Consider the following 26,759-nt stretch of genomic DNA (forward strand, 5'->3'; position numbering starts at 1 on the left):
TTGTTTCTTTGATCAAATATATAATTGATTATTTAATTGTACACCCTTACTATGTTTTCACAGTTTGCAAAACCACATTCAATGGCTTAACTATTTTATGTCCTTGATGTGGGTGCATCTTTATTTATGACCCTTATTTTATTGATCAAGCGATAACTGACATGGGTATCTGCGCTAATTGACATATTGTCCAATTGTAGTGTCATAAACTGCTTGAGGTAGATGATACCCAGCACGCCATCGGCGCTTGGTGAATAAAAATGAAAAAATGAAAATCCATGATTTTAAGAATCCAAGCAAAAATCACGAAAATTCAAGCCCACCAATATAAATGCTCAACTCCTGTTGATGAACAATGCAGGAGTAGTTTTATTACCTTTATGGAAACCATCAAAGTAATAACACAAACCTTTAAACTATAACTAATTTTGATAGTTTTATGCCATTGGATATTATATCTCATAACAGAACCTCATTTTTAATAAATGCATAGCTTCTCTTATGGTATTTCTGAAAAATAAACACACTCACTATTTTCTTGGAGTCACCTGGTTCATTTCTGGAGAAATTCAAGGTCATGAGATAAAAATATTGGAGGTCAAAATTTTGTCTAAACTTGCTGATAATAATCTTCTATTACATTCCAGGGTGTTACTGGGGCGGAGTCATGTGAAGGCAGTGGCAGAGAACAGGCGGGCTGAGATTGAGAAATTTCTGCAAGAACTCATGTCTGCAAAACCCGAAATTGCACATGTAAGGGGAGTTTACTTATTTTGCTATATGCGATGGTAAATTTTCTGTATTCATCTAAACTGATCTATGTAGATTTTATTTTGTTGATTGCCTTTAGAAACATGTACCAGTCATATATATATATATATATATATAATTTGTGGACAATTAAATTATTAAAAACATGTCTAATTGTATCAAACATTAGGTATATTGATGCGCCCCGGCATATATAGACAGTGTGCTTAATGTTAATCAAAAGAACTTCCCTTTAAATGACTTCATATTGAATAGTGAATTGCTTTGCAAGTATCCAATATTTCACAGATCCCAAATAATTTCAGATGCGCTAGCTTGAAAACTGCCATGTAGCATAGTTAATTCATGGCTTATCAGTCATGTTCATTATTTTGTAGTTATCATCACAATTTTCGTAATTGGCATCCAGGGATTAATTGTCTCTGGTTTAAAATTGTTTGATTTACTGCAAGATCACAATCTCATCTATGCAGCTAAAAGCTTCCTGGCAATTTCTCCCATTTTACGAGTTGTTTATAATGCATTTCTATGAAAATTCATGATAAATGTTTATTGCACAATGTAAAGATGCACAAGTTCTATATTTCCTGCTAAATGGTTCCATGTTTTGTTCAGGTTTTAACTCACAAACCTGGCAAATGTAGAACGGTCTGACATTGTTTGTGTCATAGCAAGTCATAGTCTTCATGGCTAATTTCTCTGAAAGGGAAATAACCTTTTGTTGTTAAACTCTAGGATTAACCGTAAATTGTACTTTTTAGTTTTCTGCATAGTTTTTGATTCCTGAGAAAATATTATATAGTTTGAGATAGATCAGCAGAATTATCTAGCCACAATTTAATCTCATTCAACGATTTTCTTTTTAAGACCAATCAATTTTGCTAGGGAATCTAGAAGTCAATTGTCCGTCAATCCGAAGTCAATGCTGTTGTCTGCTTCTGAGTATTTAAAGAGCTGATTTTTTTATCAGGGGTCAATGTGTTATTTTGAGCGAGAGTGGTTATGCAAAATCATACAGAAAATGTACAAAACTAATTAATTAAGCAAACATTGATCAACTTTTAAACAGAATAAGAAATTGATTGAATAATTATGATGTAAACTGTTTGCTGGTTTTTCATAGATATTAGGAATACTACAGATACTCAAAACCTTGTACTTGGGCTTGGTACGATTTCTCAATCCCTGAACCATGTAGTCATGAAATGGTGTCATGTTTAACAGTAAAGCATGGTTTAACTAGGTAAACAATAGCCATCCTAAGTAAGTATAATCTATCAAACGTTGGCAGTGTTGCAGCATCTTCGGCAAGTGTTGCTGAAGGGCAGGCATCACATCACCATATTATACACTTCTATATTGAACAGCTTGCAAAGTTTCATGACTTTATTTCAATAATGGTGTCTTTTTAAGAATTTGCTTCCATACCATGATACATTTGGGCCAAGTATCAAAGTCATAAGCAATTTACAAAAAGTGGACACCAACATATGCAATTACATCTCAAATAGTAAATTTGATTGAAAGCAGATCAAGAGAAATAACATTAAAATAAAAGTACATGTTCAATTTAAGCATTTCTGATGTATTCCTGTGCAGTCATTTTAAATTGAAGTGTTCACCATATTGTCCAGCCTCCTATCCAATTTGTTTGTGACATCATTTGTGATCAATGGATTATCATGGTCATTTCAGTGATGAAGAGTCTAGTAACGTAATTTTTCTATTTCAAAATTTTCTTAAGCTTTGATATGTTAGTTACAGTTCTAACTATTATAGTATATGCTTGTAAGATCCTCTTTGCATTTATACATGATCCTTTTTGCGCTCCCCTGACGTAAAAACAGATCAATGAAATAGATTATAGACGAATTATAATACAACACAAGGCAAGTAAGTGAAATATGCTGTGTACAATTTTTCACCATGTTTGTTTCAGTGTGAGCTGGTGTACACATTCTTCCACCCACTGTTACGAGATGAACAGGAGGCACAGAGGGAAAGGCTCACCCTCCCAAAACTGAAAGGTGAGTTACTGGGACACTTGTGTACACTGAAATACAAGCATTTAATAGCACGAAGATTGTGGCAAACAGATTGTTTTAACTTTCAAGTTCATTTTACAATCATTTTGTAAGATGTCCGATCTCTCTGGAAAATATATATAACATATTGTTATCAGTTTTGTTTAAAAGAGTTGTTATCAGATTTTGGTTTTGTATATAATGAAATTGTATACCTCCGAAATTCCTCAAATTTTTTTTGATGAAAAGACAACTGTTATCTTCATTATTGATTAAAATCATTAGTATAAGTATAACGCCATTCTTGACATGCTTATAGAGCCGAAGGAGCCCAAGGGTAAACTATCGCCTTCAACTCCAGGTTATTTCCCACAATTGCACAATGCACTCTTAGCCTGATGCCCTGATACTTTTGTCATAAAATTGTTAACAATTTACTATAAGTAAGTCAAAATATCCTCTTGATTTTGGTCACTGTTCCCATTTTCTCCATCTCCATCTGCATTTAAGATTCCTGAGAAATTCCCACTTCTCTACCCATCGTGTGTATCAATTATAAGGTGATTGTTGCATTGGATTGTTTGTCTGAAGAATTATTGCAGTAAGTAAGTAGAATTATTTCATTTAGTTGGTAGTATAGCAGGAAGAGTAGAATTGTGGCTGTAAGTCAGTAGAATTATGGCAGTAAGTCAGTAGAATTATGGCAGTAGAATTATGGCAGTAAGTCAGTAGAATTATTTCATTTAGTTGGTAGTATAGCAGGAGGAGTAGAATTATGGCAGTAAGTCAGTAGAATTATTTCATTTAGTTGGTAGTATAGCAGGAAGAGTAGAATTATGGCAGTAAGTCAGTAGAATTATGGCAGTAGAATTATGGCAGTAAGTCAGTAGAATTATTTCATTTAGTTGGTAGTATAGCAGGAGGAGTAGAATTATGGCAGTAAGTCAGTAGAATTATTTCATTTAGTTGGTAGTATAGCAGGAAGAGTAGAATTATGGCAGTAAGTCAGTAGAATTATTTCATTTAGTTGGTAGTATAGCAGGAAGAGTAGAATTGTGGCAGTAAGTCAGTAGAATTATGGCAGTAAGTCAGTAGAATTATTTCATTTAGTTGGTAGTATAGCAGGAAGAGTAGAATTATGGCAGTAGAATTATGGCAGTAAGTCAGTAGAATTATGGCAGTAGAATTATGGCAGTAAGTCAGTAGAATTATTTCATTTAGTTGGTAGTATAGCAGGAGGAGTAGAATTATGGCAGTAAGTCAGTAGAATTATTTCATTTAGTTGGTAGTATAGCAGGAAGAGTAGAATTATGGCAGTAAGTCAGTAGAATTATTTCATTTAGTTGGTAGTATAGCAGGAAGAGTAGAATTGTGGCAGTAAGTCAGTAGAATTATGGCAGTAAGTCAGTAGAATTATTTCATTTAGTTGGTAGTATAGCAGGAAGAGTAGAATTATGGCAGTAAGTCAGTAGAATTATTTCATTTAGTTGGTAGTATAGCAGGAGGAGTAGAATTGTGGCAGTAAGTCAGTAGAATTATGGCAGTAGAATTATGGCAGTAAGTCAGTAAAACTATGGTAGTAAGTCAGTTGAAGTACGGCAAAAAACAGTAGAATAAAAGCAGTAATTAAGTCAAGTTATTGCATTCATCAATGGTTTTATGGCAGTAAGTTAGCATAATTATTGCAAGAAGTCAGTAGTGTTATGGCAAAAATAAGTAAACTTAAAGTGACACTCTTATTTAAAATCAATACATACACATGTATAACAAACATCAATTTTGACTGATAAACCTTTAAATACTTACTAAATAATGCATTTATGGAAAATATTAATTACTGATAACAAGATTATAACCGTGTATTTAATAGCAGATAGCGCAAAAATATTAAATGATTGGTGAATGCTAAAAGATTTACTGTGATCTACTATCGTCTCATAGGGTAGAAATACCATGTTTTATGCTCATTTCTTTCAAATTAAACTCGGTATCCTTCATAAGAACCATTGTTTTCGCAGTAATTCATCCTGTTTTGAATATTAAAAAGATATTATTAATTGGGTTAAACCTTATCTGGGAGTAAGAGTGTATCTTTAAGGCACTGAATTAGTGTTATGGCATTAGAATTTTGGCAGAAAGGCAGTAGAACTATGGTAGGATGTATATGCATTGCCGTGATTCTGTAATAAAGGACCAGTCCTCTTGATTGCATTCATGTTCCTCTTGCCTGTTTTCCTCACCCATGTATTCTCTGCATTTATATGAGATAAACCAAGTGAAATCATGTCTTTTGATGCTAGCATTAAATACAGTTTTATGCTTTCCGTTTAATAGTCAGTCAGTCAAGACCTGAACTTGTGCACAAAGAGTGTCTGGAATGGTATACTTCTGATTTCTGTGTACCTGTTATTTTCTTGTCAGCTGATTTAAGGGTCAAATGTAAATGATCCAATTAATTGTTCTTCACCAAACATTGACACATGACTGATTCTGCCCTGCACCATATAACTGTGATTCTATGCTATATTACAGAGAACCCAGTGCTTGTCCAGTCCAAGGATGGGCAGGTGAAACTCTCCCTGGAGTATGTCAAAGGCACCCTTCACGTCATGGTCATGCATGCCAAGGATCTGGTAAGGGGCTGATGCAAGTCATTTATTAATTGTCTCATGTATGAGCAATGTTGCTTTCTGGCTGCTATGAAACCTTTGCACTATATTCATATGTTAAATCTTCTGCATATTTTTAAATATTAGACTGCCGTATTATATCATGTATAGGACGCTAGCATAGATAGGATGCAGGCAAAAAAATAGTTGAAAAAAACGGATAAAAACCCTTAATATATAAGATAGGACGCAGCGGAAAAATGTCAAAATCGGAGCCGAAAAATCGAGGTTGGTTAAGTATTTATAACATATATTGAAGTAAAAAAAAAAAAAAGGTATATAAGGCATATTTCGATAACTGTCTTGTGTATTTCGATAATTATCATCGTATTTCGGTAATTTAGCATTTCGGTAATTTAGTGTACACAACAATGATATAAGTCTTGAAATTTTGAGAACATTCACGCATTTATAAGACTTATACAAATGCTGTAATAGTCCCGACACACGCCTTCTGACTGACAGTCAACCGTTGCAATAGTTCCGACATGCCTTTTGAATGACAGTCAACTGTTGCAACCGTTGCAAAACTGTGTATTGTCAAAACTGATGATTGTTTTGATAAGGCTTGTTGCTGCGCGGAATAAAGCATGTCAGGCATAATTAATGCGTGTCGGTAATTATCCTTGCCAGCGGAAGGCAAGACGGGTAAAGTGCGAACCATACGGTATTACCATCGCAATAGTTCGTTCTATTGATGTTTTTCTAATGACAGACAGCGGGTGTTTTTCACACCTTGCACATTTGAAAAGATTTGATAGTGACAATAATGCTACTTTGTGTTATGCACATTCCTTTATTAATTTTTTAAAACAGTAACATACAACAAAATGTTTTGTAAAATATTGAAACATTAAAATCATGAACAATGATTAATTGATATTTACCTCCTTTCCCGATTTTCCGTTGCCGTTATAACTCAATCCAGTTAAATGCTGACTCACATCGAGTTTTTGTGAGTAGCGTTCCTTTTGTAAAAAAGTAAACACTTATGTTTGTTTTCAATTTATTTCTCAATAAATCATTTTAAAGTAAACATTCAATATATTTCTGCGTGTGTTAACTTGCGTGATTTTACCTATGTCAGTTGTTCTCTTCGGTGACGCAGTACAGATACTTACTATTCCTGCGTTCCTCCCCGGTCCGATATTTTCGACCTGAAATGGACTTGGAAAAAAACAGATGAAATCCTAATAGCATAGAAAGGACGCAGGCAATTTTTAAGACGAGAATTCGGGGTAAAAAAGTGCGTCCTATGCATGATATAATACGGTATTAAATATTTAGCTTTAAAGATTTGAACTCTTCTAATATTTGCATCCACAAGCTCTCCAGCGTTCCTTCTTTTTGAAAAGGCCTGTTTTTTCCTACTTCTTGTTAAAACCTCATGCTATTACTTCTTTTTGTGAAAAATCCTGATTTATAGATTACCTCATTGCCAACATGAGATCTTCTATAAACTTTCTAACAATTTTAAATGGTCGTTGAGGGCTTAGTTGCATCACAGAATTGTTAGGTATAACACATTAAGACATATTTAAGATAGAAAAATGTTGTAAATTGATCTGAAAGTGATGTACAATATTCCTGACTTTCCTACTATTTTGTCATAAAAGCTCCTATTTCATTCCTGCTTGTCTAAAGGATACTGGTGGGCCCTGTATTCACTAATGTGTTTAGTCTGAATTTAACACTCAGACTCAGAAAAGCTAAATTTTAATTATGTTTAAAAATAGTTTTATAGGAGCAGAGATGGTGAAAAATGATGTTTACACGCAATTTGCTCTACAATCAGACACACATCTTTTGTCAAAATTAGTTATAATATAGAAATATTGAAACATTTAGGAATTCAGTTTTCTGAGTCTGAGTGGGAAACTCAGACACAGAGAAGAGCAGTTTCCACTGTTAACGATAATCTTTATACAATAGAAATGCAATCAAGATAATCCAATAACTGTTGTTCTTGTACAACTGGCTGATGCAACTGTATCATGTTTTACAGCCCACCCTGGGTTCAGACCTTCCAAGCCCATATGTAAAAATTTACCTCCTGCCTGACCCAGAGAAGCAGACAAAGCGGAAAACGAAGGTCATCAAGGACACTACACATCCCACGTACAATGAATTGGTGGGTTTAGAACTGATGGAAAAATTGAAATGGATCCTCATTTATAGTGTTGTTTAATACCTACCATGGTCTAAGGGTTCAGAAACTGTTTTAGAAAAGTATTACATTTGATTAATTGTAAAAACATTTTATGACATTATTTTTATGAAAAGTATGTAAACTTTGATTGCTTGTATTTGATGAATTGCATTAAGTCAGTAGAATTATGGCAGTAAGTTGGTAGAAGTATAGCAGTAAGTCAGTAGAATCTGATTGATAACTAAAGAATGCTTGGGCCTAAAAACCTCAAACCAGGAAGAGAGGTTGGTCATGACCAGCAGATGACCCCTATTGATTTTGAGGTTGGTGGGTCAAAGGTCACAATGGCAGTGACCTTGAACACAAACAGAGATATATTCTGTTGTCTCATCTATTTCTGTAAATTGCTGTGGTAATTATTGATATCTTGACATGGTAAGCGAGTGTTGACACATAATTATATTCACTTTATTAATAAAGAGATAGATATAAAATGTGTTTCATGAAGAAGTCAATGTTAGTTTTGTGTTCACGTTTGAGTAGAATAAGTTTCCAATCTCATGATGCATGACAGATTAATTAATGGGGTCACTTTCAACTAAGTTTAAAGCAGTGCAGTTTAGTGTGATAAGATAAAATTATGTAACAGTATAGAGTTCTTTCATGGTTATTTAGGTAACAGTCAAAACTGTTGTCCCAAGGTGTAGGGGATAGCATATGAATTGTAGCTTGAGGCCTATGTCAGAATGTCATCCCCTCCACCTGGGGACAGCAGTTTTGACTGTTACCCAAATAACCATTTAATAACTGATTTTTTACTTGATCGATAGTTTATTTAAACAATGAAGATATAACTGTTTTTAGCTCACCTGTGCACGAAGAGCTCAAGGTGAGCTATGTGATCACCCTGTGTCTGTCATAGTCGTCCGTCGTCTGTCGTCAACAATTTGACTGTTAACACCCTAGAGGTCACAATTTGGGCACAATTTTAATGAAACTTGGTCATAATGTGGTCAGAATTTGACCCTTAATAAAATCTTGGACGAGTTTAATATTGGGTCATCTGGGGTAAAAAACTAGTTCACCAGGTCAAGTTAAAGGAAAAACTTGTTAACACCATAGAGGTCACATTTATGACTGTATCTTCAGGAAACTTGGTCAGAATGTTAATATAAATAATCTCTAGGTCAAGTTCGAATCTGGGTCATGTGTGGTCAAAAACTAGGTCACCAGGTCAAATTGAAGGAAAAGCTTGTTAACACTCTTGAGGTCACATTTATGACTGTATCTTCATGAAAGTTGGTCAGAATGTTTATATTTATAATCTTTAAGTCAAGTTAAAATCTAGGTCATGTCCGGTCAAAAACTAGGACACCAGGTCAAATCATAGGAAAAGCTTGTTAGCACTATAGAGGTCACATTTATGACTGTATGGTCATGAAACTTAATCAGAATGTATATATTGATTAGCTCTTGACTAAGTTCGAATTCTGGTCATGTGCGGTCAAAAACTAGGTCACCAGGTCAAATTTAAGGAAAAGCTTGTTAACACTCTAGAGGTCACATTTAAAACTGTATCTTCACGAAAGTTGGTCAGAATGTTTATATAAATAATCTTTAAGTCAAGTTTAAATCTGGGTCATGTCCGGTCAAAAACTAGGTCACCAGGTCAAATCATAGGAAAAGCTTGTTAGCACTCTAGAGGTCACATTTATGACTATATGTTCATGAAACTTAATCAGAATGTATATATTGATAAGCTCTAGGCCAAGTTCGAATCTTGGTCATGTGCGGTCAAAAACTAAGTCACCAGGTCAAATTTAAGGAAAAGCTTGTTAACAATCTAGAGGTCAGTTTTAAAACTGTATCTTCACGAAAGTTGGTCAGAATGTTTATATTAATAATCTCTAAATCAAGTTTGAATCCGGGTCATGTGTGGTCAAAAACTAGGTCATTAGGTCCAATCATAGGAAAAGCTTGTTAGCACTCTAGAGGTCACATTTATGACTGTATGTTCATGAAAGTTAGTCAGAATGTTTATATTGATTAGCTCTAGGCCAAGTTCGAATCTGGGTCATGTGTGGTCAAAAACTAGGTCACCAGGTCAAATCATAGGAAAAGCATGTTAACACTCTAGAGGCCACATTTATGACCATATGTTCATGGAACTTGATCAGAATGTTATTCTTGATGATCTTTATTGGACCAGGTGAGCGATACAGGGCCTTCAGGGCCCTCTTGTTTTATTTATGATCAAAACTTTATTTGAACAAAGTGTTAATATGCGATCTAAAAATAAAGTTAGGAAATTCATATGACGTCATTGTGCGAGATGCAAACAGACATACTCTTGACCGGGAAATAGATCAATCCAAGAAAAAAATGATAAAAATAACAGATTTGTGTTGTGGTAAAAGGAATCATGTAATAAAAAAGAATTTGTCAGTGCTTTTTGTCAAGGACCTAGTGCAACACTTTTGTAATGCCTTCTATTTCTATGTTGAGTCTAGCACTAAACCCGCGATATTAAGGTTATAGCTCAATTCATATATTAAAAACAAATAAGTCAAAGGAGGCAACAGTGATGAACTATAACCGGCTTAGAATTAATTTGCTGAAATTCAAGTAAGTAGACCATTGAGTATGAAGCCATGATCCAATATATGAATCAGTTCAGTCACCTAGTCTTTACATCAAAATATGGAGCACAAACTTAAAGTTAAAAGAACATGACTATGCTTAGTTTTACCGATGATTTATAAATGGTGGTTTATTTTTACAGATTGAATATCGGCTTCCACTAGAGACAGTACGGCATAAGTTGCTGCAAGCTACCATCTGGGACAATGGCATGCTTAAGGAGAACAGCCTGCTGGGGGCGGTGTATGTACGTCTTGGTGAACTTGACCTGTCCACCACCGTCACAAAGTGGTACCATCTCGACAAGATACAAATGACAGATGCATAGATGGAACACCCTGTTTGGTACTTTGTACGTACGCTGGGCTGACTAACACAAGAGAGTGGCACTGCAAGGAACTTGACAGAGACAGCTTCCTGGCCAATATACAGAACAGTCTGTTAGGTGCTGTACGACCTTGACCTTTCCCTCACCGGTAAACAGCAGTTGTGTTTTAGATCAAGACACACATATGTGTAGATGTGGCGCAATATACATGTTGCCAACATGAAGATAGCTTCGCCTTCTTCTTTGTCCAAGGATGTTTGTTAGAGGTTTTGAAGAGTACGGATTGGATTATTAAACAGTGTCATGTACAACTTACAATTTGTAATGCCCTTCATAATAAGAAGAATAAATGATCGATAGCTGGTCACCAGTGATTTAACAAATATCAGAATTTGGTCTTCATTATCAGGCTTTAAACTGCTGTAAAAAGGTTGTAAAAGTTATAATAACATGGGGCTGTAAAATGTGATTTCGTGAGAAACAAATTACCTATCACAAACCTATTACCTACTGCAGTATCTTCTGTATGAATAATGACTTGCATAACTTCAGGAAAATCCCTTTCTCATGATGTTTATGTTTTCCTGGCAATTTTGTAATTATATGTCAGATTAATCCTCTTAAGTTAAATATATACTGATGAATGATAACAGTTTGTACTGTAAACTTGTATATTTTGCATGGACAGAGGGTAAAAATAAATGGAAGGCAATGACCATACATTTAAATTTATTAGCCAGTATTTCCAAAATTTAAGACACAAAGTATCCTTTTTATTAGGGATGGCAACGAGTAGTAAAATTAATACTCGAGTACTCGGACAATCGTTCGATCGAGTACTCTGGTACTCGATTACTCGGAAAAATTGAATATGTGTTCGCAACTTTAGACAAGATTGTGTATACATGTATTGTTAATGACGTATGTTGTGCGTTGGTCGTATTATTGGTCATTTTCACCTTTGAAGTAAACTTTCATTACGTATTTTAACAAAAAAATGATATAAAAAGAACACAAATGTTGTTTCAGGCTTTTAATTTGTCTTATTCGTTTCATTTTATACAAGTATGCACTGCAGAAATGAACAACAATCAGAATTACAATGAACGAAATTCAGTACGAAGTTCAGTTGTTTACTCTACATATTATTATTTTTTAAATGATAGTTTTTCGTACTGTGTAATTGTTGTTTACCTCATTAATATTCATAATTCTTGATTTAAAATATCAACCAATCAATTGTGATAATCATTACAAAAATAGTTAAAATACGCCCATTAAGAAATCAATTCTCGTAACGGTCGAATACTCTTTCGCTCGTTAGCGTCCATTGTTTGGTGAAAGGTCTGTACTTGATATACATTTAGAATTGTGTAGGTGAAAGTACCGCTATCAAAACTTCGCTAATTGACATCAGTGCTAATTTGAAATAGGGGTCCTTTGTTGACAGTTTGCAACTATCACAACAACTGTCAACTAATTGTTTGAGGTCAATTGTGTACACAGCGGGGATTAGAGGGACCGTAAATTGTCCTCTTGGCAACCAACCAGATCTGATATTTTGTCTGTAAATCGTGTATTTGGTAATTTTTATAGATTGTTTTATTATATTTTTTCCGAGTACTCGAGTAGTGATTTGGTACTTGAGTACTCGGACGTTCGATCGAGTACTCGGGTACTCGTTGCCATCCCTACTTTTTATCATTGACAAACGTTTACTTTTAATGCATTGTGTATTGCTCATGAAAGAATTTCATATAACACTTACTAGCCAGTCTTATATGTATGAATAATAATATTTAAGATTAGTTACAAATGGGTTTGGACAGAGTCAGGTAACCCAGAGCAACATTTGCGCTCCGATTCTGAGTGCAAACAGTGAACATTTCAGTCGATCAGAATTGTTTTGCTGTTCTCTATTCATAGATTCGCTGGGAGTCAGCAAACTGTGCTGATAGTCTATTGCCAATGAAAAAGAGTCTAATAAACAAAATTTAATTACTTTGAATATGAAAACTTTTGATTTTATCCTGTCAACAAAAACAAGATGGACACAAGCAGCACGAAAAAATTTCGTTCATATAGATTCTCTCCATCAGAAGTCAGCAATGACAAACATTCTTCCATTTATGTAATAGGTGTTTTGATTGGTTGATGAAGATATTAGAAAATGAACTATTGATAGTTTTGCACTAGATTTTACAGCGTTTGAATCAGAGGTTAGATATTGTCAAACCACAGATGAATAAGAATGGTGTTGTTGTGACACATTGTGATAGCATTTTTTGTTATGTGCTTTCTGGTTATGAAAGACTTTACACAAGCAACTGTAGTTGTCTCCTGATTTCTCTTTATAGAGTGCAATAATTGTGTGGGTTGTATAAAGTAAATAATGTTCATCTTTTTGAGAAAGATACCAGGCGCATGTTTTTTACATATATCATTCTTTTTGTCCTATCATAACTATCATGTTAGCCTTGTTAGATTTGTTTATAATAAATTTATCGCTGGTTTCGTTTTCTGAACTTCTCATTGTTAAATGTTGGCTTTAGAGGTGACCTTGCATTTAGTCAATGTCCATGTAAGGGCTTGGCTCTTCGTACATAGTGTGACTATAAGGGTCTTTGATCCAAGTGTTATTGCCATGTTTTGATCAATACCTTACTGTTCATTCCTATGTACTAAAGTGTGTGTTATCTAAGATATTTATTTCAAGTAGACAGATATGAAGAACTAGTATGCCAGGTTTCTGAGATCAAGTTAGCCCTTTTTGAAGGTTTGGTTGCCACATTTGTTCTGCTCAATTTCACCAGGATAATTTCACCCCCAATTTAAAACACTGAAAACATAAGTCTACGGTAACTGTTTGGAAAAAGATCTTTGTAGCAATTTTGGTGGAAAATCCAGCTAAAAATGGTGTCCACGAAATGTTCTTTAGTGTTTGACATCATCTGACCTGTATTTATATGACAGACGATGTCTAATATTCATTTTAATAAAAATGTTCCTTTACAATTTGCCTATTTTTAGTTTGATGTAAAATACTGATAAAATAATCTGGTTTGTACTCACATTCTATGGTCCCTGGACTCACACTTAAGCTTTAAGACAGGCCCACCACGCTTTAACTTTGGGATTTACACTTTGTGAATATTTCATAATACATAAAGAAGGATGGACTCATTTTTCTAACATTCAAGTACAGTGATTAAAATGAGAACCCTTATGTTGTATGAACATCTTGATGCATTTAATGAGATATAAAAAATCGCTTTTAATTTAGGCACATATTATTGAACTGTGTTCATTTGTTGGTGACAACTGCTTAGCTATAGCACAAAAAACTGTTTAATGTTATTTTTTTGCTATAATGGTTTGGATTAATGTACATGAATATTCAGGATACATATTTCATTTTATATGTTAATGCTACTATTCTAGTTTCTTTGTTATATGTTCCATATCCGAGAATTCATGTCTGTATTAGGAAATGAAAATTGTAAGCTTGAATACATGATATAATGATAAACTGTACTGAGTCATACTGAATTGTTGTTTTGTGTTGCCTAGAAATGTATATGAGATTCTTGTGAACATTTTAATTTGAATATCTTTCGTTTATATTTATCGTGATGTATCATGTTATTTTCACTGAAGTTTTTTTCTCTGCAGTTGATATATCAATTTTGGTATTTTGGCTTCTCTTTAAGATTTCTGTTCAAGTAGTTTGCCATTCTGGATTGAAATGGTTTGAAATAATGTTATTGAAATGGTGTCACAATGTTATGTTTATCACACAATTTTCAACTTAATGCTATGAAATTCACTTTTTAAGCATACAAGATACATATTTTTAGCTCTACTGGCCAAAGGCCAGAAGAGCTTATGCGATGTTAATGTGTACGTAGTATGTGCGTCCGTGCGTCTGTAAACAATTGCTTGTGAACACGATACAGTCTTCAGTTCAGTTTTGATTGTATCTCGATGAAACTTGTACAGTATCTAGATATCCATTAGAGCTCGGTTCCTTTCGAAAACAGCCAGATTCGCCCATAAATGCCTAGATTATGGGCCATGAAAGTTTTAAAGAAATGCTTTCTATTTTTAGCCAGGTCTGCATGAGCGAATTCTATTTTTAGCCAAGTTTACATGTACATGTAAATTCAAGTCTAGAGTTAAGGGAGACAATTTGCAAGTCTAGGATTTTGAGAGACAATTTGCTTTTTGCTTCTGCAGTTAATTTTGTGAATTACTCTGCCTTGTTCTTGTTGAAAGCCCAAAGGCCATTTTTTAGCTTTAAGTTCTGTAGTTTGCGCATTCATCTTAACAAAATTGGTTGTGAATGTTTGAGTTATGCACCTGGTGTCATTACTGGCCACACCCAGGGTTCACAGGTTTGGTAAACATAAATCTGGAAAGGTTTGAAAATCTTTTTGTGTGTTCGTGCATCCATCTCAGCACAATTGATTGTGAATGTTTGTTCAAATTGATCAATGTTGTCCTAGGATGCCCTTGACTTTGACCTTTTGACCAACTTTTTTTAACTTTTAAAACTACAGAAATTTTTACTATGAGTACAGTTTTGAAAGCATTTTTTTTTTGTCAGATGACTTTTACTTGGCACATATTAAAATAGTTCATGCAACTAATCTGCTTACAATACTTTCTGGGCTCAGATGTTGAACGTGCTACGTTTTCAGGTAACCCAAACACAAAACATAAACTAAATGTCTGTTGCCTTTTACCCATACATACATGCTGTAGATTGATATGACCACAAAAGCCATGCCAGTAGAGCATAGGCCCTTTTGGGCCTCTTGTTATTGTATCTCTATGAAACTTGTACAGTCTTTAGATATCCATTAGAGCTCGGTTCCTTTCGAAAACCAGCCAGATCCGCCGATGCATGCCTAGATTATGGGCCTTGAAAGTATAAAAAAATCTGTGCGTCTGTAAACAATTGCTTGTGAACATGATACAGTCTTCAGTTTTGATTGTATCTCGATGAAACTTGTATAGTATTTAGATATCCATTAAAGCTCAGTTCTTTTTGAAAACCAGCATGATACGCTCATGCATGCCTAGATTATGGGTCTTGAAAGTATAAAAAAATGCTATTTTTACCTAAGTCTATTTTTAGATTTTTAGCCAAGTCTATATGAGCGAGGTCTATTTTTAGCCCTCGGGTCATTACTGGCCACACCCCTGGGTTCACAGGTTTGGTATACTTAAATTGGGAAATGTTAAAAACTTTTGTCTGAAACAGCTATGCAGATCCTTGCTATTTTGAACAAGTCTTAATTTAGTGGTCCACTACCATGGTTGTTCAAATTATGCCCCTTGGTTCAAAACTGGCACTGCCCCGGTGGGTCACAAGTTTCCTAGAGACTTATTTAAGAAATATTTTCAAAATCTTCTTGTTTCAAACCACAAGGCCCATACCTTTGATATTTGTTCTGGAGCATCATATGATGACCGTCTAGCAAAACATTTGAAATTATGCCCCTTGGGCAAAAGCTGGCCCCACCCCTTTTAACTTACTGTTTACTTTTTAAAGCTACAGCAATGAAATTTTGACCATGTGTACAGTTTTGCAAATGAGCATCAATGTTGTCCTCGGATGTCCTTGACTTTGACCTTTTGACCAACTTTTTTATTTTTAAAGCTACAGAAATGAAATTTTGACCACGAGTACAGTTTTGAAAGCAAATGTTTTTGCCCTCTGATTACCTTTACTTGGCACATATTAAAATAGTTCATGCAACTAATCTGCTTACAACACTTTCTGTCCTCAAATGTTGAACGTGCAGTGTTTTCAGCTAACCCAAACACAAAAAGTGAACTATATATTTGTTGCCTATTACTCATACGTACATGCTCTGGTTTGAAAATGACCACAAGAGCCATGCCAGTAGAGCATAGGCCCTCTTGGGCCTCATGTTTTTTATTTCAGAGTGAGATCAAAATCTCACAGTCAATTATATTTGTGCTGGTGTCTATGCCAAAACTATTGCTTTCTTTAAAATAAATCATGATCTTACACTTCAACAAATCACCTGTATGTAATGAAATGCAGTATGTTATATTTGTTAAGATCTTTTTATTAAATTTTAACTGTTAATTATATGATTATGGTCATGTATTAGCATACAATGATTGTGCTTTTTTTGTATTTTTTATTTCATACCAGTACATGATGTATTAATTATACCTTTTGTATATACAATGCTATTTATTCAAATGTATAACAAAGGCTTTTTGTTAATATCAGTCTGTGATAACTCTGAATAAAACTAGAGTACATACTTTGTTTTGTTGATTTATGCACTGATTGGTTGATGTTCACCAAGGCCTGATAATGTGTTTATTCTGTAAAGCATATTCAGTGTCTACGCTCATGCCTCCACCAATGGGATCACCAGTAGGATTCACATTTAATCATTTAGAAAGCCTCTCATGAAAACAATCGCAGAACTTCCATTTTGTAATTAATATGGAAGTGGGTTATTTAAAAGCTGGTTTATGCAGCGAACATGAGTGAGCTTTTAGATAAAGAGGTATTTTGCGCTCAACACTAAGACAGTTTATTATACCCCCACAAACGAAGTTTGAGGGGGTATATAGGAGTGAGCTTGTCAGTCGGTCTGTCGGTTTTCATGGTTTCCGGACGATAACTCATGAAAGGCTAGTTATGCTTCCTTCTGTGCATTACACACTTGTCCGCCGAATAACTTCAAAACTACTTATGGGATTGAAATAAAACTTGGTATAAGATAGATGGCTGTGAGAGGAAGTGCAAGGCACAAGAACCATAATTATATCATGCATATTTATAAAGTTATCTCCTCTTAACCATTTCTTAATTATTCCGTCCTCATCCGTCACACCCTTGTCCCGAGAATAATAAAAAAAATACTGGGTTTGAAATAAAACTTGGTACATAGATATATTGCAATGAGAGAAAGAGCAGTGGAAAGTAATAAAATGAAAGGAATTTAAAAGGAACATCAAAATAATTATAGATAGATGAGGATGAGAGGAAGTGCAAACATGGTTTTAAAAATTATGTATTTTGTTGTTCCGATGGGCGGGGCTAACAGGCGGCTTCAAATTCACCTATGACATTGGATAACTTGGGCTAAAGTTGACCAACCTTGGTATTTAGGTATTTAGGTCAAGGTTACTGGTACTAAAAATAGAAAAACAGTTGAAATTGAATATCTTTACTTATTGTATACATATTGTCACCAACCTTGGTATGTAGGAAGAGTTTATGGATATCTGTCATATGATTGCGTTTGCGTCAAGGTCAATGTTACTTAAATTAGATTATCTGGAGATAGGATTGATACGTGACCAAACTTGAGGGGTTAATGGACATCTTCAATGGTGTTGTGTTTGCAGCCCCTAGAGTAAAGGTCACTATTACTAAAAATAGAAAAACGGTTGAAACCGAAAAACTTTAGTGTTGACATAATGTAACCAAACTTGGTATGATGGAAGAGTTTATGGAGTCCTTTTATGGGATTGGGTTTGAGGGCCTTAGGGTAAAGGTCACTGTTACTTAAAATAGAAAAATGGTTGAAAATGAATATCTTCAGTTTGAATAGATGTATTGTGATAAAACTTGATATATAAAAGAAGTTTATTAAAACCCTTCATGGGATTTTGTTTGTGTCCCCTAGGGTCAAGGTCAAGGTCACTACTACTATAAATAGAAAAACTGTTGAAACTCAATTTCTGTAGTTACTGTGGACATGTTGTGACCAAACTTGGTATTTAGGAAGATTTTATTGAGAACTTTTATGGGATTGATTTTGAGGGCCCTAGGGTCAAGGTCATTTCAACTAAAAATAGAAAAATGGTTGAAACTGAATATCTTAAGTTTGAATTGTTGTTTTGTAACAGAACTTGCTGTAAAGGGATAGTTTCTGGAGACCTTTCATGGGATTGCCTTTGTGACTGCTTTTGTCAAGGACACTGGTACTGAATATAGAAAGTGGTTGAAATTGCATATCTTTAGTTACAGTTAAATTATTTTGACCAAACTTGGTGTGAAGGAAAAGTTTATGGAGACCTTTCATGAAATTGCGTTTAGGGGCCCTTGGGTCCAATTCAAGGTCACTATTACTAACATTGAAATAACGGTTGCACTGAATGTCTTTAGTTACGATTGATATATTGTGACTGAATTTGGTATAAAGAGAAAGTTTCTGGAGACCTTTCATCAGGTAAGCATTTGGGGCCGCTGTGGTCAAGATCACTGTTACTAAAAAAATAAAGGCAGTTGAAATTGAATATCTTTTAGTATCAGTTGACAAATTTTGACCATACTTGGTAAGGTGGAAGAATTTATGGCAACCTTTCATGGGATCGTGTTTGGGGCCATAAGATCAAGGTCGATGTCACTTATTTAAGATAGATAAATATTTGAAAATGAATTTCTTTCGTTACAGTTCATTTATTATAACTAAACCTTGTTACTGTTCGTAACATATTGATCTAATGAGTCATATTTTAAGGAAATATATATTCCATCCAAACTAGGGCTATGTAATTGTTATAAAAACATAAAGGTGGGTTCATCTGGCTTACAAGTGAAACTTGTAAAACTTTTGTGTATATGTTTCCTTATGTTGTGGTGCCCTTGCAGTATAAATGATTTACCATACAATATAAATTGATTGCAAAATATTCATTAAGAGTATGCTTCAATACATTTATGTTGCCAGTAGATCATTTGGCCCTTTACATAACACAGGCTGAAGTTCTTCTGTCAATCATTAAAAACCTGGTTTTGTCACATTGCAGCGTTTTTTGTTTCCCCTTAACCTAATATTTAACAGGAATAGATTCTTGTCAGGTTAATATCTGGAAAAATAGTAAAGGAATTGAAATGAAACAAACTTATATTCAAGATAAATTGCAATGAGAGGAAGTGCAGTGTACACGAACCATAATCCTGCCCAGCTAATATTTTTAGGTATGTTCCCATTACCTTAAATTTTTCAAAATGGGTGCTTGTCAATTTCTTTTCTACATTTTTTTGCATGTTATAAAATATTTCAATTTGTGAACAATAATAATTATACCATAAATATCATCTACCAGCACTCTGTTTAATTTTATTATGAATTTCTGCCTTTTTATTGAAAATGGGCATTTTGGGAGCATCCATCGTTTCCAGCGATACTCTTGTTATATCAGGTCGTCTAAGCAATTGAGTTTGAGGGGGCTATGCCCGGCCTGCTGACTTGATGGAATAGAAGACCAAAAAAACGCTTTCTTAGTGAGTCAGTGTAAATGGGCCAGGTCATATGCTCATTCCATCATTTAAAATATAACCTTGACCTTGTGGTGGACTCATACCAAGTTCCACGTGGCTACTGCAGAAATAACTAACTGGCTGGTGCTTGTCTTGATGATTGAGAAGAAATTCATGAAGGATTGGATGTGATGAAGCATTTTTCATCATATCAATTGAACAATTCACTGTAAAGCATCACTGAAGGTCTTGGCACGCATATAAGTTTAAGCATTATTTTCCTTGGCTTGTCAGAAAAGATATTTTAGAACAGACAGTTTTCGCAGGATAGCATGCCTGGTGAAAAAGTTCTGTCACAGCCATGATGTTGTCACTCTTGTCTTGCAACAAATATCTTGGCCACAACTCAAATTTCATTCATGGGCAACATTTCAATAAAGATCATAAGGCTAAATATGGTTAATTTCGATTCAATGTAAATATCATTAGAACATTTCGTACAAGGTTTTGCGAGTAACTTTACAGTTGAACCCGAGCACTCTTAAGCAGCATATGCTTTAAGACATAAGATATCTTATTGAAATGGGGCCATGAAGTTTAGGACAAATGCTACCAGTAACAATACACACAGACACGTGTAAAAATGACCTTATCTCTAGGTGAGATAGTTGTTGATATATGCTGAGAAACACAGATGAGCATTACTCCCATCCAGTAGATCCATTAATTTAACCATGCTAGAAATTCTTATCTTGCCCACGGCCGAAGATAAAATGCCCGTATGGAACTTCTTTTAGTGGTCACCGCATTGTAATTACCTCCCTTGTTGAAGACTGTCGTCTGTAGCGCATCATGGAAACCTTGTCTTGTGGCAATATTTAGAACGCTAGTTTATTATTTCTCGCTTCAAATGTCACCAGAAAACAGTTTTCAAGCACCTTTCAAGAAATAATGCTTCACTCTTCTTAGAACTATTTAAAGACCGATCAGACCATTAACTAAATCTGAATCACTGCGCGAATATACATGACAACCACGAATTATCACATATCCATATGCAATTACTTTCACTAAGAACAAAAGAGTTCCAGCAAAAAAATACATTTTAACTAAATTTTGTTTAACTGAGGTGGGAGAAAAAGCATCTACCATAGCCGCTCGTGTAAGATAAACCTCGGTAAACCTCGTTTCCGCAAAACACCCTATGCTCGGGTCGGAATGAACCTATCTTACACTCTCGGCCATGGAAGATACTTATAATCCATGTGTGGTGGTCTTATTACATGCATTTATCAATTTTTCTGTAAATCAGATATTATTTGTCCCACTACACTATCTGAAAGGAATTGTCAGATATATAAGAATAGTTTCCAAGAGCTGTGTGTGGCCTTTCAAAACTCTGGGATTTTGACATTGAGCCATATATTGATAAATTCTTCGCCATGTTAGAATGTCTGTTATGAAGTACCAAAGCAGTCCAGAGTTTTTGCCCTAAAAACTTATCATTTTGATAAAGGTTACCCAGGGTCAGTGTTTATTAACACCTCTGTGATAATGATCTAAAGCAAGCCACAGAGTTATAAATACTGACTGCCCAGCTGGTATTAAAACACATGTTTCTGAGAACCGAGATGTACATCGTATTTTCACTTGTTTTTGTCGTTCAGAGCATTTCCGAACCGATTTAGTATACTTTAAATATAGAAGAATTAATTTTACTGCATTTCCTTATACTAAGACACTTAAAATACAACATTGAACACTTCAAGGTACATGGAATGATCATTTCAAGGCCAGAGTATGAAAAATGCCCAATTTTTTCAATATTCATTTTTTCTTTTTAAGTTTATTTCATTATTTGTACTTTCTTTGAGACTCATATGCTATCAACATGGCTCGCTAAAATTTCAAATACATTAAATTATCATGAAAAGCCTGCACACCCTTATTTCAGCTGATACTTTGGAAGTTAACACATTCTTGGTTTTTATTTTTTTAAGAATGAAAAAAAAAATCCTAAATAGATAGATAGATATTTATTATGACAGTGCAGTTTAAATGTTTTCTGACAGGATACATTTTTTATTTCTCTTGAATTACTGCAACATAATATCGCTTAGTGAATAAGAGTTGTAATAAATATTGATATTAATATCTTATGTGATTAAAATGAGCTTCATCATTATGTCTCATGTTCTTTTCAACACAAGTTAATGGCATTTTATTAAAAAAGTCAATGTTATCAATTACCATATGAACGCTTCCAAAACATACCACAGGTGCAGATTTGCATAGGTGGCATAAAAGCCCAACATATCTTAACGAATAGATGATATACCTGTTTCATGATGTACTTCGTACGAACATAAAATACTACACATTTCAAAATGCAGATCAAAATCATCATTTGAAAGTGAAAATGCAAATATGATCAATATCGACAGCGCTGTTTTGATAAAATCTTCGTTTTATTTGAAGTCATAACATAAATACAATCACAAAACAGCTAATAAATATATTTTATCTCTTTTCCCATATTAAAAGTCAAGTCAACCATGCATCCAGTGCAAAACAAGCTACATATGTTAATATTCTAGTACCAAACAACCCAATAAACATCTTTCCCCAGGTCGAAACAGTATTTAGAAAGCAAAAACGTATTTCTATAAGTCCACTGAATTCCTCAAACCCCATTAGGATGCAATTTCAAATTGTGTCTTGTAGACAAAATAGGTCTCCAGCAGCCCTCTGCATCCTTATTGTGGTTACAGACAAGCCGACTCATGATCAAACAAGCCCCAGACGGGCTCTAAAAATTCAAGCCAGGGCTCATTTATCCTTACTATGGCTACCATCAACCCATCACAGTCACCACAGACAGATTTTTCTCAAGTCCACTGTGTGTCTAATAAACATTTTGTGCCAAACAAACAATAAAGGGGCTCTATGAGGCTCTATATATGAAGTGCCCAATTGACAATAGTTTTGTAATACTAGTACTTGAGACTAAACGTTGTGAAAAGATATAGCGATGCTGCTTGGCCCAAATCCCACATGATAACGGTGATTTTAAAAACGGTATACCGACGAAAATTCCTCGAGCCTCAGAAAATTCGAGCCAAGCGGGAAAACTTACGCTCAGTGTAAAGATATCGGTCCTTAACATTGAATTTGAGCCAATGAGGAATTCGAGCCAAGCGAGTTCGAGCCAACGGGGTTCAACTGTATTGATACGCAACATTTCGTAGCAATTGAATTGTACAAGTCAACTTTAAATCAACGCTTTTCATATGAGAACATTCACCTTGTATTATTTTTTTTAAAATGGTTGGCTGTTGTTATGAATAAGAAAGGCAACATTATTGCAGACTTCATAGGTACGATCTGGATCAGTCAACTATAAACTTCTGATAACGGTTTTTTGACAAAAGAAAGCAAATGGGTAAATAAATATTTACATGGAAATAATATGCGTTATTGTTTATGCAAATACAATGCATGGACATCAAAGTGATCTACGAAAGTATTGCTTAAAGGCCTGGTTTAAACCTTCTATAAGTGACCCCCCCCCCCCCAAAAAACAAAAAAACAAAAAAAAAACGTGTATTGCACACAATGTCTGTGTATTGATCTTATCTAAATGCCTAATTGTCTTATCAGATATCTGATCTGAATATTCTGTTGTGCAGTTTTGGAGGTTTTATTATAGAAATGGACCCTAAATGACCCTGAGCCAATACACAAATAAACAGGAAATTGGCCCATACTTTGACATCAGTGCAATTAGCATGAGATGCCAGCAGGGTATTGTCATGCCAAACATTCCTTAAACTAGGCCTTTAAAAGTAACACTGGTAACTCCGCTACATTACCTATCAGAGGGAATTCTTTTCTTTCAATCTTTGAACGGTAAGATGCGTGACCTTTTTTATAAAAAGGTACACTTACTTTGAATGTATCCCCAATGTCAAGTTCACAATAAACCATTGGTTGCAAATAAAAAACACATACAAAGTGTGTCGGTTGGTTATGTATACACTATAACCTCTTAATCAAGGAATTGAAACAAGACCTACCACTACATCAACACTATCAGCTTGCTGGTTTACTTGACACACATTTTTCTGTGGACTAAAAATGAGTTAAGATGGCAGTAAAACGAAAAAAACACATTTATTGTAAAGAAATCAAGTCAATTCAGTGCCCTGTAAATCTAAATTCTGCTGCAATGAAGTTTATCTAGTGTCAAACATACCACAGTAAGGCTCTTCTACATCCAACTCAGTTCAAAATAATCACAAATGCAGCTATATTTAAGTCCATCATGTGTCAAGCAAACACCTAAGCAGCATAACAATCAGTATTCTTAACCACATAAGGCTTCTACACGAACCATTCTGGGGTCTGACGATTTCTTTTGTGAATACAGTCAAGCATTTTCACAGATAAACAAACTTCAGAGGGTCTAAATGTATCCAGTCCAGTTCTCCATTATTTTCATTATGCCTACAATAAAGCACATTCAGAGCCAAACAAACGCATGACCTTGAAGTTAGGGGCATGGATCTTGAGCGCGACACAACCTCGTGCTATGGTGTTCAGTTCTGCAAAAAATCAGGACATGAATGAGAAACATATAGAATTGACAAAAATGGGACGGAGGGACCGACTGTCGTACGGACAGACATGATAAAGCGGGCAATTCCTAATTATTCCCACCTGACTGTGAAGCGGGAATATAATGAATACACTGTTTTCTGTGACCATATTATGATAACTTCAACAAATCAGGTGCATTGGTTTGTAAAAAAGTGCAAACAAAAATGCAGCAAAGTAATGCATATTCCACCCTATATCAAACACAAGAACCGAAAAGAAAACATTGTGGGTTCATGATCTCTTTTAACTTTTAATTCTCCAATTTTTGTAGACGAATGAGGTGTTAAAATGCTCTAGAAGGGTTTGTGTATATATTTTTTGTATGCAAGCATGTACCTCTTTTTAAAGAACGTTTTTAGACTTTGAGTTGAAAATCATACTCGAAAGTACCTAATTTCAATGAAAATCAGTCTCTGAAACATACCTGAAGTATTGTTTGATTTACAAAATAAGTTCATGCATGAGTATGTAATATTTCGCGTATATTAACAGTAAAAAACATGTATACACTCGGATATGAATAGGAAAACTCCCATTAACTGAAAAACTACTTGAAGGTCTGGTGTTGAGCGAATTGTAACTGTATTGCATAATAATTCTATAAATAGGATACTACAGGGGAGGACATTCAGATGTACAATCCATAATTAATCCAGTGCTGGTTTCTCCCTTCTGCCTGCACTTTTATAGAAGTGAAACAAGATAAATATACCAAATAACATTGGTAAGCTGGGTCATTTTCCTCTGTACATGTATGTTTTTGTGTGTAAGTTCAAAAAATATCTAGCCTTGTGCCTGTAAGTCATATACTTCTGAACATTCTAATGATTTTAATTTCCATATAGTGCTGTTATGGATAATTGGTTTAAATATGTACATTTGTAAATCATTTGTTATTCTCTCTTTTTTAAGCTGTGATCTGAATTGAAATAGTATTTTCTATACTACAATAGTTGTAGCCCGGAATTATAGCCATTCTGGTTTTTCCGACCTAATCCACCAATACAAACAAAATTAAACCGTTGTAATATTCACATGTTACATAGGAAACAATAGAGTCACTGGACTGTTACATGAATTTCAATAGCTTGAAATTCACCTTTTATTTGTACCGGCATGGGAAAACCCAGTTATGTTAATTCTGGGCTATATTTATTGTGTACACATTCTCTTAAAACTGTAGTTGATAGGCATTAAAGAATAACACACTAGTATTAAAGTTTAGTTGAATCTGAATATAACCTTTTTCTTTGATGCCCGTCCTATTCTACAGCTCATGGAATACACCGAATAAGTATGGTGGGTGGGTTGTGAGTGGGTTTTGATTGGTGAGTGAGTGAGTGAGTGGATGGGCCGGTGTGTCAGCAAGTTGGATGGATGGATGGGCAGGCGTGAGAGTGAGCGAGAGAGTGCCATGCTATCATTCATATGTTGTTGTTTTTTTTTTATCTTATTATCACATAAAGGGAATCATCGTTCAAACTGTTCAGCACTGCCAGTGCTTTGATTATTCATACAATTCATTCATGACAAACTCAATGCGAACATACTAAAATTGGTCAATACAAGAAACATCTGGGAATACACACAGTAAATAGCCCAGCTTAATGACGTGCTAAGTGGTGATTTATTGACTGGTTCAATTTCATAGACTGATAAGCCCTTTTCTCAAAATGAGGAGTTTGGGAGGCAATTTCCGTGGACTGAAAGTACTGTTTTGTGATTTTTACCATTTAAGATCATTTTGAGCTGTTTTCTGAGAAAGTGTTATTTTAGTCTTTAGTTGTTAATGATAATACTTTTGTTTCAGTGTGTATTATGTTATTGAAACACAAGAAATTTTCTGATAAAATGTGCGTGTTAAATTAAAATTAGTTGCCATAGTAATATTCAGTCTAAAGCAATTAGAATCCTAAAAATCATACACTTTTAAAGACTTTCTGGGAAAATATAATTGCAGTACTTTTTTAATTTAAAGATCTGTTTTCTGTAATTAGGGGATCTTATTTTTGCTGTTATTCCACGGCAGGTAATAATCATTGTCACACTTATGCCTTCCTTGGCTTTCTGCCGTGAGGTTCATATTTTTTAAATCACTTGTCAGTAATCAGGTGAGTAGCTGCCTATGCGCGAATATGTGGCTGAATCCACATGATTCTGACAAAAAAAATAATAAAAATCAGCCAAAGTTGCAGTATGCGTACTTAATTGACTACATGATCCCTAAACTGTCCATTTTCCAACACTAAATAAA

At 34.6% G+C, this 26,759-nt stretch overlaps 1 protein-coding gene across 7 annotated transcripts in view; it reads left to right on the forward strand.

The window, feature by feature from the left end:
- Window positions 1–16,880, forward strand: part of LOC128231144 (phosphatidylinositol 4-phosphate 3-kinase C2 domain-containing subunit beta-like) — a 54,531-nt gene extending 37,651 nt beyond the window's left edge. For 3 of the 7 annotated variants that reach the window (XM_052943595.1, XM_052943597.1, XM_052943599.1), the window contains 5 exons: window positions 648–753; window positions 2,711–2,798; window positions 5,328–5,428; window positions 7,470–7,595; window positions 10,396–16,880. In XM_052943595.1, the coding sequence (XP_052799555.1) occupies window positions 648–753; window positions 2,711–2,798; window positions 5,328–5,428; window positions 7,470–7,595; window positions 10,396–10,581 (607 nt within the window). In that variant the 3' untranslated portion in view covers window positions 10,582–16,880. Of the gene's footprint in view, window positions 1–647; window positions 754–2,710; window positions 2,799–3,114; window positions 3,157–5,327; window positions 5,429–7,469; window positions 7,596–10,395 lie in introns of those variants that run through there. The other 4 variants (XM_052943594.1, XM_052943596.1, XM_052943593.1 and 1 more) reach the window with 3 other exon arrangements.
- The last annotated feature ends 9,879 nt before the right edge of the window (window positions 16,881–26,759 follow it).

Source organism: Mya arenaria, chromosome 4, assembly GCF_026914265.1.
Source record: "Mya arenaria isolate MELC-2E11 chromosome 4, ASM2691426v1".
Classification (NCBI taxonomy): Eukaryota; Metazoa; Mollusca; class Bivalvia; order Myida; family Myidae; genus Mya; species Mya arenaria.